General features: G+C 36.5%; 1 protein-coding gene across 1 annotated transcript; it reads left to right on the forward strand.

Moving 5' to 3' along the window:
- Positions 1 to 318: 318 nt before the first annotated feature.
- Positions 319 to 15,062, forward strand: c4b (complement C4B (Chido/Rodgers blood group)). The gene is made up of 41 exons (XM_030158702.1): positions 319 to 467; positions 714 to 903; positions 987 to 1,176; positions 1,286 to 1,356; positions 1,447 to 1,535; positions 1,628 to 1,710; positions 1,801 to 1,888; positions 2,386 to 2,512; positions 2,599 to 2,740; positions 3,268 to 3,380; positions 3,516 to 3,665; positions 3,766 to 3,933; positions 4,539 to 4,730; positions 5,034 to 5,177; positions 5,263 to 5,386; positions 5,502 to 5,570; positions 5,661 to 5,873; positions 5,990 to 6,104; positions 7,512 to 7,582; positions 7,674 to 7,813; positions 7,906 to 8,121; positions 8,345 to 8,396; positions 8,505 to 8,594; positions 8,685 to 8,891; positions 10,178 to 10,256; positions 10,348 to 10,540; positions 10,637 to 10,732; positions 11,146 to 11,314; positions 11,463 to 11,644; positions 11,789 to 11,947; positions 12,038 to 12,097; positions 12,171 to 12,261; positions 12,351 to 12,522; positions 12,613 to 12,697; positions 12,813 to 12,887; positions 12,977 to 13,079; positions 13,178 to 13,267; positions 13,375 to 13,479; positions 13,859 to 13,942; positions 14,065 to 14,197; positions 14,651 to 15,062. Exons 1-41 carry the CDS (start codon positions 379 to 381, stop codon positions 14,790 to 14,792), a joined length of 5,151 nt encoding a protein of 1,716 aa, XP_030014562.1. The 5' UTR covers positions 319 to 378; the 3' UTR covers positions 14,793 to 15,062.
- The last annotated feature ends 1,965 nt before the right edge of the window (positions 15,063 to 17,027 follow it).

The raw sequence follows: 17,027 nt of genomic DNA on the forward strand, positions 1-17,027 counted from the left end.
CCAGTTAGCACATGGGTACTGGTTTTTCCATTGTACATACTGGTATCACATTTCTTCTTTTATATGTTGTATTCTTATAAGTGTGTTTAACTTTGTGTGCTCATATTGTGTGTATACTGTCTTCATTTAATATATCTGCGTATTTAAGTTTGTACCTTCTTAGCTGAGAACTACCTGTCTATATTATGTGTACACATAACGACAATAAACATTCTTGAATCTTGAATCTGATGCATCTGTCTAAACATACAAGAAAAAACAGAGGGCGGGAGGCTCATTAGGAAAAAAAAGAGTTAAGGCACAGAGAGATCCAAGGATTGAGAAATACAGGGTGGACTGTGTATAAAAGCACAGTTAATCAAAAGCCTGTGTCAGAGGATGCAGAGAAACAGGAGCAACATGAAGTGTCGAATCTCACTGTTGCTGCTCCTGATCTTGGCTGTGGAGGTTTCAGCTGATGACAACAGGTAAAAAAACACGAAGAAATGTGCATTGAATAGTGACGACATTTAATTATAGGTTTGTTGTGCTTTAACCTCTTGAGACCCAGCAATGTATTTTTCATGTTTGTAAGGGATAAGAGTTTCACAGTTTTACTTTGCATTGCATCTTGCATGATAATGTATGTATTTATGTGAGATAAATGTGAGCATGGACAAGGATGAATGCAAAATATATCGATGAAGCAAATTATTTTTCAACTTTTTGGGCAGATTCTTCATATCAGCTCCTGGTGTGTTTCATGTGGGTGTTAAAGAGAAAGTGTTTGTACAGATGGGAAAGTCTCATCTCAACAATGTTGTCACTTTATATTTGGAGCACGAGACTACCAGCGTTTTATTGTCAGAAAGGAAAACCGTTACATGTACCGCAGAAGAGAAGGGTGAAACAGTGGAGCTCATGGTATGAGAATTGCACTACTTATTAAAAATATACCGCTTACAGGACTGGGATGTCATTAATGCTTCCTATTTACCTCTTCACAGATCCTCCCAGATATGTACAGGGAAATATTGTCAAGACATCCTCTTCTACCAAATCAATTTTTTTACCTTTCTCTGATAGCAGAGAGTCACTCCTTGGGCCAAAGAAAAAAAACAAATGTTCTGGTATCACAACACAGGGGCTACATCTTCATTCAGACTAATCAGCCACTTTACAAGCCTACACAGACAGGTAGAAAGCAAGTAAACAAATGGCAAATCAGTGGATTAAAAAAAATATGCAATCTCAAATAAGCACTGATTATTTTTTTTAATATCTAATGCTGAACTTGCTCTTCCAGTTCAATACAGGATCTTCACTCTTGACCACAAATTCAGGCCTCATGTGGATGTTTTCCATATATCGATATATGTAAGTAGATGTATATCTGTGTACATTACAAAAGTCTTCATGGAAATGTTTCATGTTGTAATCTCAATGAGTTTACCATTTTTGTGTTAGAATGCTGCTGGAAACAGAGTAATGACGTCTTTAAGGACAGCAAAGAATGGAATAATGAGAGGCACATTCATCATTCCTGATGTCACCAAGTATGTTAAAGCCGTCACTTTAAAACAGGTTTGCACTTACTAAAGTAACAGCTCAAATGTGTTTACATTGTCTAATGTCTTTGTGTACAAAGAACAGGCACATGGACAATAAAAGCTTATTATGAAGGGGATGAAGCAAACGCTGCTTCTCGACAGTTTGAAGTTCAGAAATTCCGTAAGTTACAAATTTGATATTTTTCCCCTTATTTTTGAAAACTCCAAAAATCAGATTTATCTCCTCTTAACTATTGTACTTGTACTCTAGTTTTGCCAAGTTTTGAGGTGAACATCGCAATGGAGCAGAAGTATATTTTATTGAACACTGAACAGTTTGACTTCACCATCTTGGCAAAGTAAGTTTTTTGTTTTGGTGTGACTAAACAAACAAACAAACAAAAAAAGAATTGTACTCTAAATAAATGAACTCAAAATAAGGTGACAAACATCTGTTACAGCTGCTGTCAAGGTTATTGCTAGCTGTTACTATTAGCTTAGCATAGCTTCTGAGTACAGCTAAATTCAGCTGATAAATCTAAAACAAAATTCCAATGATATATAATATTCTTGTAATGCTTTTGACACCTGAGGATTACAAAAGCTTTATTTTTCAGTTTAGCAAGTGGTTAATTCACCAATTCCAGAAAATATTACTCTTTTTAGCTTTGATGCTAGCTAGCCACTCCAGCTAAATGTGCCACCAGCACCAGTAACATGTTCTTTAAAACACAGAGTACATCATTTTGATGTTGGTAGTGACTAATGTAGTGCCAAACAAAAACAGTAATATGGAGTAATGGATTTCTTATTTGGTCCTTCCTTCCACTGACTCAAATGTAATGATTTTCTCCAGGTATTCACATGGTGAAAAGGTTACAGGGGCTTACCACTGCATGCTTGGAGTGACTTTTAACAAAAGAACGATCCATGGTCAGAAAACAAAGCCTGTCTATGTTAAGGGACTGGATTTAACTGGTTCGGTGAGATCAGATAATCTGACATCATATTTATTATGTTAATTTGTCAGGGATTATTGAAACCAATAATGTGTACTGTTTCTGTGCAGGTCACGGATGGAGCTGCGGAACTTTCCTTACGCACAGAAGATCTGAATATGCACCTCCAAAATCAGCTGAACCAATCCCTCTCTGACTTACAGGATAGTGGCGCAAAAATTTATTTGGGAGTTTTTGTCACCAACATACAAAGTAAAGGAACACTGTCATACTAATTACTGTTGCTATGTTGAAAAATCTGAATGAACCTAACCCTTGCTGCAATTTTAGTTTTTCTTGGATCAAAAATATTGTCAGGAAGAATAACAAAATGTTTCATAGTGCTGTGCTTGGCAGTTCCATGACCACTGTCATGTTCTTATTTAATTAGAAAAAACTATAGTGTAAGAGGTAAAGTTGCAAGTCTGTGATGCCAAAGATATACTCTATAACCCACACACTAAATTTACTGCTAATCATTTGAAAATGGTAAGAAATTACAGTTTTATATATGCAGGGACATGACAAACTTAACTGGCTGTCCGTATTTACCATAGAAACGCTTCTAAAAATCCTCAAATAACATCAGAATATAACTGACACAAATAATAATAATAATACTGGTACAGATACAAATGAACTTTATTGATCCCCAGGAGAAAAATGGCTTAATGGGAACATGATTGTGAAATATTTGTCTCTTACATTGTTATCTGATTTTTTTTTTTTTTTTCATCCAGGTGGTGAAATCCAAGAGAGAGATGTGTCTCTCCCTATCATCGCTCACAGATACACCATTGATCTCTCTCGAACTCGCTCATATTTCATTCCTGGATTTCCACTAGACGTGGTGGTAAGCTTTAAGTTTATAAATAGTTTTGTAATTTATAAACAAATAAATAAATAAATGAATAAATAAATATAAATAGTTTCATACATATCTGTGTGGGTTTTTGTCTCTTAAACATTGTACATGTCATTATCGTAGGTGTCGGTACGTCACCCAGATGGTTCTCCAGCAGCTGGTGTGCCAGTGAGGATTGAATTACTGAGACAGTCTTGGCAAGGCACCACTGACCAGCAGGGGACAGTGTTTAATGTCTTTAATCTTGAAACTGCAACTGAAATCACTGTTGAAGTTAGTATGGCCCAGACAGCTACGTGCTATGAAACCAGTCAATCATTCAAAATGTCAGTAGATGATTTATATGTTTGTTTCATTTGTTTGGATCTTATAGGTGTCCGTAGATGGCCAGCAAAAGAGGAAAGTAATAACACGTGCTTCATCTCCGAGGGACAGCTACCTTTACCTAAGTGTTTCCCAGAGGACATACTCTGTTGGCGAGACACTAACTGTAACATGCAACACTAGGAACGCACCAAATAGTGGGTTTATACACTACATGGTGAGGAATATATCTGTAAATAGTCCTTTATAGTAGGTTTAAATTAACCTTGAAAGACCCACAACTAATTTTGTCACACATTCTAAAGGATTTTTTATTTTTTCCCAAGTGATTTATCGCCATTTATTATAATATCCTCTGAATTTAGCATTTTTCAGTGAAAAAAGGTATTTTCCTAAATTTCATTTACTGATTATGTAGATGTTCATAAAAGCCCAGAGGAAATTCAAAGATTATTTGATCAAAATCAGAAAAAAAAAAAAACTGGGAAAAAGTTACATTTTCAACAATATATACTATAAAAACAAGCATCTACAACCACAGTCATTTATAACATTAAATGGGTTTTACTGATGAATCCCTGTTGCAGAAGATGGTGGTTCCATGTTTTCTATGGAGCCTCTGAAAATCCACATGGGTTATATCTGATGACCGTGAAAAGCTGAGAAACATTTACCTCAGTTATTTCCATGTATTGATGAGATTAGTGGTTCAACAGTTATTAATCATTTTAGAACAGTAGATGCTTTTGATTGGGGGTAGATATTTGGGTCTTTATGGATTAATATTTTTTAACTTGAATTTTAAAATCATCTCTGTTGTAGATATTAAGCCGTGGAGCTATCATAGATACGGGGCATCTTCCGATTGGGACTGTAGTGACAACCAACCTGCTGGTAAAGGCGGATATGATGCCATCCTTCCGTCTGATTGGCTACTTCTACAACCAGCAGAATGACATTATAACTGATTCAGTGTGGGTAGATGTCAAGGGAGCGTGTGAGCTTAAGGTCGAGGTGAGTAAACAGAACGGATAGAGAGAAAGTGGAGAACAAACAAACAGATAGAGGTTTAATAGAGGTATTTTGTAAAAGTAGAGCACCTTCAGTCTTTGCCTGCTGTGGTGGATGGTCTAAAACTCCATGTCGTTTATCATTCTTTATTAACGAAGTCTATAGTTCATTTTAACTTCTAGTGGTTTCAGTAGCTATTCGTAGTCTGTGTGTTAATATTTATCTGTAAAGAATTTATGTGTTATTGTATTAACATAATTCACTTTGACTTTGTGGCATCACAGATCTGTCTTTCTAATTACTTAGGTAACACCACAAGGACCCAATGATCCTGGTAGACAGTCTGTCCTAGATATTAATTTATTTGGTCAACAAGCAACTGTGGCTTTGTTGGGTGTGGATAAGGCCTTCTATGGCCTTAATGTCGATAATAAACTCACACCCAAACAGGTACCATTCTGACACGCTCCTTCCATATGTACACTGAGGTTCTATAATGTAAGCCATTTAAAACAACCTCTTGTCAACTTTTCAGGTCTATTCCTCTATGCAGTCATATGACCTTGGTTGCTCATATGGTGGAGGATCTAACCCAGCTTCGGTACTCATAGATGCTGGGTTGACTTTTTTTTCTCAGTCCACAGCAAAATGGAGACAAAGTATGACATTAATTCATAATTAAAATGCAGCAACAAGTCACCTTGTCAGTAAATGAATAACTAATAATCAGTTATCCACATTTTTACGCATTCACTCTTTAATCCTGTATTTCAGATTTGCGTTGTAATTCACAGCAAAGACTAAAACGATCTGTGAACCTTCAGGAGGAATTAACTACCTTAAGTAAGAAAGTATCCTCGCATTGTTTTCAGTTTTTGTGGCATTTTTGGATTTATTTAAGTTATTACAAAATGTTTTTCATTGTTTTTACAGAGTCTAACTTTTCAAGTGAAAAACTGCAAGACTGTTGTGTTCGCGGTTTTACTCTGCTTCCCATGAGCCGGACATGCCAGGAAAGAACCAGGAGAGTTTCTCAGGTGGACCCAGATCCAGAATGTGCTGAGGTCTTCTTAAAATGCTGCCTTGAAGGAGAGCGTCTGAGACAAATAAAGATAAATGAGGATGCTCGGAAAGGATTTGGCAGGAGTGAGATGAAACTGCCTTGTCGATTTTTAATTCTTACCTAATAATAAAATAATATCTTTTTTATGGCATTGTCATTAGTGAGTTAACCAATTAAACCTTTAATCTCATTTTTTTAGCTTCAAGTGTGGTTGAAATTGAAGAATTCTTCCTGGACACCACTGAGCAATACATAAGACGAGTTTTCCCACCAAGTATTGCGTTCACAGAATTTGAAGTAAATGGCCAAAAAAGGTAAGATGCGAAGAGTCAGAATTATTGAATTAATAGTGACTTTCCAGTAATGTTGCCATACTACATACAGTATTATCTTCAGTGTAAGTGGTTATTTCTCAAATCTGTCAGCAGTCAAATGTCCATATGTTTGCTGGTTTCCTATGTTGCAGCTATACCTGCTGATCATACTGGATATAAAAAAATAACTTTTCTGCAAGTTTTCAAGTTCTGAAATGGGGAAAAAATCTCATTGAAGATCCCCTGCCTACCCCTTAAGGCACAGGTGTCAAACATGCGGCCTGGGGGCCAAATCTGGCCCGCCAAATGGTTCAATCCGGCCCTTAGGATGAATTTGTGAAATGCAAAAATTACACTTAAGATATTAATAATCAAGAATGTTAAAATCATTTTAGGTCATTTCAATCTAAAAATGATCAGACCAGTAAAATATTATCATAACAACCTATAAATAATGAAAACTGTAATTTTTTTTTTTAGTGTAAAAAAAAAAAAGTTATATTACACAAGAATATTTACGTTTACAGACTATCCTTTTACAAAAATGTGAATATCTAAAATGTCTTAAGAGAAGTATGTGGAATTTTAATAATATTCTCCCTGTTATTTAATGTTTTGTGTATTTGTAGATCCACTGTGGTTCACATGTATAAATGATAAACTAAGGCCTAATATTCTTAACATTGCACTTATTTTACTAAATAATTTTAAGATTTTCATATTTGTTCATTTTATGTTCAAGTACAATTCATAGATGTAAACATTTTCTTTACAGAATTTTAATTTTTTCACTCAAAAGTTATCATTATCCTATTATTTATATTATTTTACTGGTCCAGCCCACTTTAGATCACATCAGGCTGTATGTGGCTCCTGAACTACAATGAGTTTGACACCCCCTGCCCTATAGGGTTTATACTTCAGATTACCTTTGGATAAAATTTGGCATATATTTTTTCAGAAATCAAGGACTGTCAGTTGTGTGTATCCTCTTCGTCCCACTGAGGAAGTGCTTTAGAAAGATTGTCATGATGTCCAGTATGGAAGCAAAACTTCTTTCAGTTCGTTTCAATGCTTGATTATTGTGCCATGACAAAAAATTTGATATGTTGATAAGTAATATTCCTCAGCATGGGAGACTGGCAGCTTGACTTACTCCTCCCTCTATTCGTCACATAACTCTGTTTGACCTTAAGTGTGAACATATTCACTTCATATCTCTAAAATCAATTGCATCTGAGTCTTTGTCATAGCTTCAGACATCTTTATTCTAAACACTAATGATACTTTTAGGTCATATTTCAAGATTACAAAGTAGAAATACTACATACAGCCCCTTTAGGCTGACAGTGCAAAGAATGTGACCAAAGTGCTTGAGTTAATTTTTATTTTGATTAAAAATTTTAGGCATTCCTTGACTCTGCCTGATTCCATCACCACATGGGAGATTCAGGTGGTCACTTTATCTGCAACCACTGGTAATAACAGCTTTACTATTTCACATATGTTAGATATTTGATGTTTGATTGAAGTGCATTTTACCAATGACTTCCTCTGTTTTTCATTCAGGCTTATGTGTTGTTCAGCCATCTGAGATTAAAGCATTTAAGAGGGCATTTGTCTCTCTGAAGCTTCCTTACTCCGTAAAGAAATATGAGCAAATTTCTATTTCACCTGTTATTTACAACTATGGTGATGACCCACTGCGGGTAGGTGGAGCCTAATTAAATGCCAGCTGTGACTCAGACTGTTAGTCACATTTTAAAATCAGTTTTCAATGTTGACTGTGTATTTTTAATAGATAGCAGTGCATATGGAACAAACACAGGGGCTGTGTTCCCCAGCATCAGCCACCGCTCCAGCTTATATTGAAATTACTGTGAAGAATCAGTCCTCTCAGTTTGTTCCACTTTCTGCTGTCCCAATGACATCCGGCCCTGTACCTATCAAGATACGCCTCTATGATATAGAAAATGAGAGGGGAATTGATGCCATTGAAAAAACCCTGAATGTGTGGGTAAGTGTGGGTAAGAATGTGTGGGTATGGGTGTTTTTTTGCAATGTAATTTTGTAATGGCTTCACTGCATATAAAGGAAGTGTTTTTAAACAAACCTCAGTAAACAGTGACAAATCTTTATCAGGATGTTTTATGTGATGTATCTCATTACATTTTAATTCTATCTGGTTTTATACCAACTGCCTGTCTTTATTTTCCCTCTATTTTCCTCTATTGTTGTAGACAGAAGGATATGAGCAGAGAAAGGAAGAAATATACCCATTCAAATTAAATGGTTGGTCATTTCAGTATTTCTGTGGTATCTGCTTGAATTATCATTATAGAATATGTCATCATTTACCTCACCTTTACTTATTCCTTTGATTTTACACTGTCATAAAAGAGACAAACCCCAAGACTATCATTATTGATGGAAGTCTACCAAATGACATAGTTCCTGAATCCAGATCCAATATTTTTGTTTCACTTGAAGGTATGGGCTATTTGTCACAACTACTGACATTTAGGATGTATTTATTTGTAGGTCTTTTTTTTTAACCCACTCATTGTTGTTCTTTGGCAGCAAACGGATTTGCAAACTCATATGCAAGGAAACTTCTTTCTCCTGAGAAGGTGGCCACACTGATTGTACTTCCTACAGGATGTTTAGAGCAGACAACGATAAGACTTAGCCCTACAGTTTTAGCTGTACGCTACCTGGACATGACGAACCAATGGTTCCACTTGCCTCCTAATTCAAGAGATAATGCTCTTTATAATGTTGAACAAGGTAACAACACATTAACTACTTACCTGCACTTAATATTTCACCTATCATTCGGTGAATACATTGGTGTAAGGACCTTAGCTATAATTCTCCTTTTGCTGAGTCTAAATATAGCGAAGCAAAAGATAGCAATTTCAACCAGCAGTTGACTAAAAAAATCCAAGTGTACACAGCAAATACAAAGATAATTATCATCATCCCAAATTATGATTAAAAAAAATGTGATACATAATTATATTTAATTAGTTATGATTTCATTATAATCCCACAATATTTTGTTGGACCACCATTAGCCAGAGTTACATTAATTTCCGCATTGTAATGATGGGAAAGTGGCACTGCTAAGTAATATCTTCTACCAGCACATTGTTAAAGGGGTTCCGCTCTGATGGTCAATTTATGCGTCAAAGGGATCCCTCATACTCCCTGAATCACTCTTTCACAATTTTAGCCTGATGAATCCTGATATTTTCATCATGGAATATGGCTGTGTCATCTGCAAAGAAAAATCCCACTGATGTTCACACCTGTTCATTCAGTCTATTCAGGTTCATCTGACCTCATTTTATATAGACACATATTTTTGCTGAACATAGACCTGACCAACTGAATCAGATTCAGATTTAGAACACCTTATTTATCCCCAAAGGACAATTCAGTTTGCAGACATGGGTCCCAACAAAGGACAGGACATTACATACTAGACACAATCCACAATTCACACAGATCCATCAATGTACAGGACAGTTGAAGGGTCCAGCCATAAAGTAGAGCAGTGACAAAGTATAACAGTAGCAAAAAACAGATAAAATATATTTTAAAACCTAAAAAACAACACATGTAAAGAACAGTATACACCCCACACTAAGCATTGTCGCTAGTGTTTAAAAGCCTGATCAACCCCAGATCATAACACTGCGCCCAAGGTTTGTACTGAAGGCACTAGGCATGATGGGTAATCACTTCATCTGTGTTTCTTCTCATCACTCTGGAACAGCGTCAATCTGGATTCATTACACATGACATATTTAAACACAATCCAATCTATATGCTCTCTATCAAACTGATGGTTGTTTAAGAAATGAGAAGCTACTCATTGCATCAGTTAGAGTTAAAGAACATGTTGCAGCTGAAACATATTAATAGCTACAGTAATTATCCAATTACATCCACAAGGCAACTATTTTATACTAGTTGGAAGGTGGACATAATGTATGTAAATAGTGGACATGGTGTGATTAAAGAGGAAATATTGAAATTTCTTGTAAACAAAATAAACTCTTTTTCAGGAGTTCTAAGGATGTTAACAAGGTACAAAAAATCAGATGGATCTTATGGATCATTCTACACAGTGCCATCTAGTACTTGGTGAGCATTGCTGTCATTCTGTCCTAAATATTTAAAAGAAAAAAAAGAATGGTGTATATTCTTATATGTTCATTTACAAAACTTTTTCCAGGGTGACTGCTCTTGTAGTGAAAGTTCTATCAATGGTGGCAGAACGTCAGCGAATGACTTTTGCACCCCAAGGCCGAAGGACTACGTTTATAACTGAAGATCAAATCAGAGACACTGTCAGATACTTGGTGTCAATACAGAATCCTGATGGAACATTTGGTGACAAAAATCCAGTCCTGCACAGAGGAGTCTTGGTAAACTGGTTTAAAATGTAATAAAGATGAGTATTAGAAGAAGCAGCACAAGCAAATTATGTGAATTTCAGTTTTGCCTCTGTGTCTTTAATATAGACAGGCACAGATCATGATGCAGCCATGACAGCTTTTGTGGCTCTTGCACTGAACCAGTCCCTCCCATTCCTGCTAACAGAAGAGCGTGACACTACGGTAAGAAAATTCAGAGACGTAATTATGAAGTTGCATTGATCTGGGGATTGCATTGTCAGTTGGTACAACACTTTGGTTCTAGCTGAAATTTCTCAGCATCAATAGAATGGATCGCCATGACATTTAGTAAACATTTCATCATTCATCAAACATTTCGGCAAACATTTTTTCAACAAAGGATGAAGCTCTGATGATTATTCAGACCATGAAATTCCCATTGGTGGGATTACCTTCAGTGACTTAAAAACTATTGCTTGTATAGTTTTCCAGTAAAAAAAAAAAAAAAAATCAAATATCAATGATAGTCAGAGGATGAATTATTAAGACTTTTGTTGAAAATGTCAACCTATGTTTATGCATAATTTGCAGATACACTAAGATGCAAATAACCCAAATACTCTACTTTCTACCAGGAGGCAACCCTTTTATTCTCAACATCATATCTCCAAACAATGTTTGAGGAGCTTGTGCATCCCTATGCTGTTGCTATTACAGCGTACTGCCTCTCTGTCTGCAAGAGGCAGCCAAACGCAGTAGATCGCTCATTCATCTGGACAAAACTGCAAGCACTGGCTACTGAAAGTACGTCTAATGAAGGGAATAAAGAGTATTCCACATGGATAATTATTTATTAAAGTACATGTAATTTCATTTTCAAAATGTATTTCATATTGATGATGATGTTATGGAAATTTTAAACCAATTATTTATCTAATTCTCTAATTATCAGCGGAGGATGGATGTTCTCTATGGCCGACTAACACTGAACAGCGAGTGGATGCCATAACAATAGAGACCACAGCTTACGCTCTCCTAACTGCAGTGGCACTTCAGAAAAATGAGTGGGCAGACAAAACAGCCTGCTGGTTAACCACTCAAGAAAATTATCTTGGAGGCTACAGATCATCACAGGTATGTAAAAAGACTTAGAAGTGTGAAAACATAACATATTGCATATAAGCAATGCAGTGCTCACATAATGTAATTCATTGTATTCCAGTAGAATGCTTATCATTTCCATCAGGCACTGTACTAATGTTATATTACAATGTCCAGGACACCATTATGACCCTGGAAGCCCTTGCTGAGTATGCATTAATGCTGGCCACCAGTCCTGATATAAATGTAGCAGCGGATTTCACTGTCCAAGGAAAGAACAACATTATAAAGCTTGAACTTGAAAATAAGTGGGAGAGGGTGGAAACAGACCTGAAGGTATCAAAGAGCACAGTGGCAATACACTTTAACATGTTAGTATTTTAAGTTATTAAATGTCAGGACATGTTTTTTGTGTCTTATCTTTAGAGATTCGTTGGGAACCAAATTACGGCGCAGTTGACAGGAGAAGGAGAGTCTAAACTAAAAGTAAGTTCAACAATAAATGTTGATTACATTCTAAAACCAAGGCAGAATTTACAGTCTGACATTTCTCTGGCAGATTGTAAAGGTCTACCATATGTTGGAGCCCAAAGACCACTGTGACCAAATGTCTGTTAAAGTTACAGCGGAGGGGGAAGTAAAGTACACTGGTGAGTTGTTCAGTCATTACTGATAACCCATGAACATATGCAGTGATGCTAATAATGCCTTACAGCAATAGTATCTGCTGTCTCACCAGCTAAAGTCATAGAAACTTATGACTACTATTATGACGACGATAACACAGAGGAAAGAGACACACGAGTGCCTCGATCAGCCATTGAATGGTTTGATGCTCGCACCCGCAACAAGAGAGGTGTAGACAACAACCTAAATTCAGGAGAAACTCTCAACTACACAGTTTGTGTCAGGTTAGTCAAACAAGCTATACAATACATTTACCTAAGTCTGAAACTGTAATCACTTCTTAATTCGTCTGTATTTCTGTTGTGTGTTCATAGCCTTACTACAAATCTGACAGGAATGGCAATTGCTGACATCACACTTCTGAGTGGATTTGAGGCTGTAATCGAGGACCTGGAAAGAGTTAGTACCTCTCTTTATTAGTTTCCTCATTATTGTCATTGCAGGAAAAACTCTATAAAAGTCCAGAACTGTTGTGTAATCTTTGATCTTTCATTCAATTCTTGTCTCCTCAAAGCTAAAACAACCACCTGAAAGGTACATTTCCCATTATGAGGTGACCTATGGAAGAGTGTTGCTCTACTTCGATGAGGCAAGGCTGAAATATGTTCACATCTACATGTTTGTGGACAGATTTTACAAATTGGAAAAGTACTAAAGTGGATTATTTTCTTGCTGTAGCTCTTTGATAGAGAAGAATGTATCAGTTTTGATGCTATACAGAAAGTTCCGATTGGCCTCCTACAACCTGCTCCAGCTGTGTTTTATGATTATTATGAACCAGGTAAGCTTCTTAGTCTGTTTTTCATTTTCCCTCAGGCTAACTAGCTACTTAGTTTAATTTACCTGACATTCATGGATGATTTGTACTTTTTTCTGCAGCCAGAAAGTGTACTGTTTTTTACTCTGCCCCACAAAGAAGCAGGATGGTCTCCACACTGTGTTCAGAGGATGTTTGCCAATGTGCAGAAAGTAAGCCATTACCTAAATATTCATACTCACCTCTCCTCTGCAGTGTTGTTCACCCCTTTCCATCTTGTGAGAATATTAAACATAGTATTGTGTGTATATTTTTAAAGGGCCGTGTCATAAATTACAAAACACATTCAAACACACTACGGGACGATCCATCACAAAGGAGCATCGAAGACAACATGCTTGCTTCTTCCATAATGATGATTACGGTCAGTGCTGCACAAGATAAAATGCTATTTTATTATTTGATTTAATGTGATGTTTACTCTATAAATGTTAGAACTAAAGAGGTAGCAGAGTTGGCAGAAGGGAGTAAGAGGGGATTTATGAAATTTGGGTGAATTAACCCTTTAAAGTCAGGTATAAATGGGATGTATAAATATATTTTAAAAAGGGAGCCTGATCACTGCCTCCTTTAGGATGATAAAACCTTCAATATATAGCATTTCTGCATTAAAATTATATATATATATATATATATATATATATATATATATATATATATATATATATGTATATGTGTGTGTGTGTATTGAGAGAGAGATTTTTTAATGCATCAAACATTAATTTACTGTTGTTTCATTTCAGCATACATTGTCAAGGTTTTGGAAGTTTCTGTGAAGAGTAACTTTGAGCTGTACAAAACTAGCATAGTAGAGGTGCTAAGGTCAAGTAAGTAAACAATGTAATACATAATACAATAATTAATACAAGCAGATCGTAATAATACTACTATGTTGTGCCTGTGTTTGAACAATCAATTACAAACATAAAACCTATAATCTGTCTACTAGGTGAAGACAGACTTGTGAGTGAGAGTTCTGTTCGAGTGTTTGCTAAGAGGCTTCACTGTAAAGAACAGTTAGACGTGGGAGTTTATTATCTCATTATGGGCCAAGATGGCACCACAACTGACTCAGATGGAGCGTAAGTACATTCAATCATATTAATATTAACATTTAAAGATCAATTAATGTGCTGTAATATATTGGGTTTTTTTTTTTAGGGTTTTATTGTCATCAGGCTGGGGACTACAACAGGATACTAGCCATGTTGGCTAAAGCTGCCTTTTTTACTGCTATTGATACAGTTAATTAATTGGCATTGTCCACGACATAATAAACTAATAAACTCAACTAAAACTATTTTTGTGGCCACTTCCACATTAATTTTTCCCTACATTCAATCTTTCCTCAGTGAGTTATCATCATTTATTATAATGTTATCCTCTGCATTTTGCATTTTTCAGTAATAATCAGCTATTCGGAAAAGTTAAATGTAGAGAAAAATTTATTTGACAGTCCCCACAAAACTCGTCCTAGGCCTTTAAAGTTTAATGATCTAACTGTCTGGTTCTCATGCTGTATTTTCTTTTTGTAGGATGCAGTATCTGTTGGAAGCAGACACCTGGGTCGAGAAAAAGCCTTTGGAAAAAGACTGCAGGAAATCAGCGCACAGAGCTGCTTGCGTAGGGTTTGATGAATTTACACAGGAGTACAAGATGGACGGCTGCAGAGACTGAAACAGACGGCCAAAAAAATCTGTTTCGTGTCTCTTTTACTTTTCACTCAATTATAGAGACGTGAAGTATGACTATGCCAACAAAGTACACTATTGGCACACCTATTAGTATAGCTGGAGCTGCTTTTTAGCTTAACGTGACATATAACCACTCATTAACAGAATAATTAAAGTCATTATTAGCCTTGTTCAGACAGCAGGTGGATTCATTTATAATGTATAACCTTCAAATCCATCACTATCTAACTAACTGCACTTGAATTAAAAGAATCTTAACTATAAACATCTGTGTGTGTATTTTTATCTGTAAATGCAAGTTAGGGAGGTTTTTTATGCATCCAGTACAACAGTGAAAACAGTACATCCGCAAACTTTCATTCCTAGTTTAATGTCTTCCTAAATACTGTGATACAGTTCAGTGTGCTGGTCTGATTTAATGTTTCTGCTGAATGTATTTATTTTTTCTTGCATTTTTTCTTTTCCTGGCAGTAAAGGATCTGAGAGGGGTCTCTGTGTTTGACAACCCCCCTCAAAGTCCCCCCTCCTCCGTACTCAACATCTGCTAGGTGAGGACGAAGGAAGAGGAGGGAGTGGTTTGAGGTTAGCTTAGTGCCTCCACATCCAGAGGCATGGCAGTCTGCACGTAAGACAGGCTCACTATCTCAGTTGTGGAGTTACATAATGACAGGCAATGGCTTGGTCTTTATCTTGCAAGACCGATAGATATCCCATTGAATATAACAGAATATGTAATGCATCCTGCAGAAGATACCTTTGCAGTTATGTAATTCATAGATTTTAGTTGTAGGTGATGCAGAGAGTAGTTACGGCAGCAAGTGAGAGACAGTGGGAGGGAGTAGTACTGCAGGGGAAGGGGCGGGGGGGTTGAGTGGAGAGTCAAGGAACAAGTAAGGGCTTATGCGCTTATATTATTCTAATCTCTGAGGCCAGGTCCAATGTAAGCAACACGGGAGTACTGACCATCACTTCAATCACAGCCGGATCAATGCCTGCACTGTTTCAGCCTTTGCTATTAGACATTTCATTAAATTTGAATCAATAAAGCGTGAATAAATACGCAGACTTCAGCATCACACATCTTCATCTTAGGATTACTTTAGTGCACCGCTACGAGCCAACACCAACAGCATATCTGAAAAAGTAGTCTTCTTTTTTACTGCAGCCTCCTCCTGGCAATCATTGGCTTGTCATGACTAAGCAGTGTAGACAGTACTTAAGATTAGTTTCACAATTAGTTAATAGTTACAATATCAGAGGGAGGCTGTAAGGTAAATGACGTGTAGCATGGTCGGACGGTGCGATATTTTACACATTGCATTTAGTTTTTTCTCTGTGTTTGGTTGTGCGATGTAGTAAAATGTTTTCGCGACTAAGACAGATGAAAATTATTCATTTAAAGTTTGATTTATAGGCTTATAGATCTGTGGATTATCCAAAGAGATGTACTGTCATTACACTTCTTCAAGTCTGTTAGCACAGGTTCACCTACACCAACACCTCAAATATGCTTGAGCAGCAACTGTGAAATTGGCTCAAGGATCATAAAATGCGCTCATATGACCGCGTATATTTTGTTAGGTGTGCATTAGCCTTAGCTGTTGATTGTATGTGTCCAGCCATTTTTCTAAAGGCCGGGACAGGGTCAGCGGTTTGAGGGTGGTCTTTGGTGCAGAAAGGTGGAGCTTTTCCTGGAGGTTGCCACCAGATGGAACCACTGATGGAGAGGGACCACCCACTCTGGAGTCCACACTATGGTGACAATTAGTCTTTGTGTTAATTGCAGGATCAATATCTGTTTGTAGGATTGTCTACAAAAAAGACAAATGGCCAGGTTTAAGGAGTCGTCGATTGTAAATTGGTTCATTTGTGCTTATGTGTTTGTCATTCTGTATGATGTTATCCATATTTTCTTAATAATTTCCTTATTATATCTGACCTCCGTGGGCTCCTAGACTGGTGCATGAAACTATTTAGATGGATTTTTCTTGTGTTATGCAGTTTTTTTGGGTAAAAGTATTGGCTGACTGCATCTTTTTTTAACCACTTCTATCCTTAAATGACACCTGCAAACTCTTAAATCAATGTCCAAACTTTGACGAAATGCTGTAAATCAGGCTTTCATGAAATATGTTCTTTGGTCACTTAATATACATCACACATCTTAAACCAACAGCAAACAGTTTCCTTTGGACTTACAATGTCTTCCATGTCCTGT

The sequence above is a fragment of the Sphaeramia orbicularis genome, chromosome 16 (assembly GCF_902148855.1).
Source record: "Sphaeramia orbicularis chromosome 16, fSphaOr1.1, whole genome shotgun sequence".
NCBI classification, from domain to species: Eukaryota; Metazoa; Chordata; class Actinopteri; order Kurtiformes; family Apogonidae; genus Sphaeramia; species Sphaeramia orbicularis.

Excerpts from the sequence above, each read along its gene's own strand:
- c4b (XM_030158702.1), top strand. The coding sequence starts at position 379 with ATGCAGAGAAACAGGAGCAACATGAAGTGTCGAATCTCACTGTTGCTG. Across the intron at positions 5,571-5,660 it reads GGAGGAATTAACTACCTTAA|AGTCTAACTTTTCAAGTGAA; the intron begins GTAAGAAAGTAT and ends TTGTTTTTACAG. Across the intron at positions 12,098-12,170 it reads AAGGAGAGTCTAAACTAAAA|ATTGTAAAGGTCTACCATAT; the intron begins GTAAGTTCAACA and ends TTTCTCTGGCAG.